The 813-nt window shown below is 61.5% G+C and overlaps 1 protein-coding gene across 1 annotated transcript in view; it reads right to left on the minus strand.

The window, feature by feature from the left end:
- SLC38A7 (solute carrier family 38 member 7) overlaps window positions 1-592 on the minus strand; it is a gene marked incomplete at its 3' end in the record, with an annotated part of 3,715 nt that extends 3,123 nt beyond the window's left edge. The window contains exon 1 of the mRNA XM_010173811.1: window positions 176-592. Within this exon, the coding sequence (XP_010172113.1) occupies window positions 176-445 (270 nt within the window). The remainder of the gene's footprint in view (window positions 1-175) is intronic.
- Window positions 593-813: the final 221 nt, after the last annotated feature.

Raw genomic sequence — 813 nt, forward strand, 5'->3', positions numbered from 1 at the left:
AAGCCCCCCCGGGCCAGCCACACCTGCACACACTGAGCATCTCTGGTGCACCTCACCCATCAGGGCTTCTTCCCAGGAGCCAGTTCCTCCCCGAGCCCCTTTTGGGACTCCACACATCCCCCCTGTGCCCCTTCCCAGGGTGGGACAGGGGACTGTCCCTTCTCCAGCCTCTCACCATCTGCAGCACGATGCCCGCAGCCACGCCGCCAGCCATGCTGAAGGCAGCGGGGAAGTTGAGCAGCCCAGCTCCAAGAGCAGCATTGACCACGATGAAGACGGCTCCCAAAGCTGACGTGGCCCCCAGACTGTTTCCTTGGCTCTCTCCACGCTTTGGTGCTGTCTCCACGCTGGGGCTCTGCAGGAGCCTGGCCCGTTCTCCAGCATCATCACTCCACTCCCAATCCTTGTAGTCACTGTTGATGCTCCCGGTGCCCTGAGCCATCATCCCTCCTAGGGTGGCACACACCACTGTCCACCTCCCACTAGTGCTCCTGCACCGGGCTCAACTGGCCACCTCGAGGACAGTCTTCTGCCAGCGCTGGCTCCATCGGGCAGGGAGGGCAGCGAACAGGCAGGCTGGGACTGCAGCAGCCTAGATCCTCCTAGAAGGGGATGGAGAAGGACATGGTAAGTGTTAATTAAGGTACATTAACAAGGCACAGCTTGGGTGTTGGACGGGGGCACAGGATGAGTTCCCTGGCGCTCAGCCTGGGGGTGACAGCACACAGGTCCTCACACCAGCAGAGAGAATTTGCCCCTCATCCCCTGAATCCAGGGTGAGGACCCTGCTGCTGTCGGATGCATGGGGACTGA

The sequence above is a fragment of the Antrostomus carolinensis genome, unplaced genomic scaffold, assembly GCF_000700745.2.
Source record: "Antrostomus carolinensis isolate BGI_N321 unplaced genomic scaffold, ASM70074v2 scaffold49278, whole genome shotgun sequence".
NCBI classification, from domain to species: Eukaryota; Metazoa; Chordata; class Aves; order Caprimulgiformes; family Caprimulgidae; genus Antrostomus; species Antrostomus carolinensis.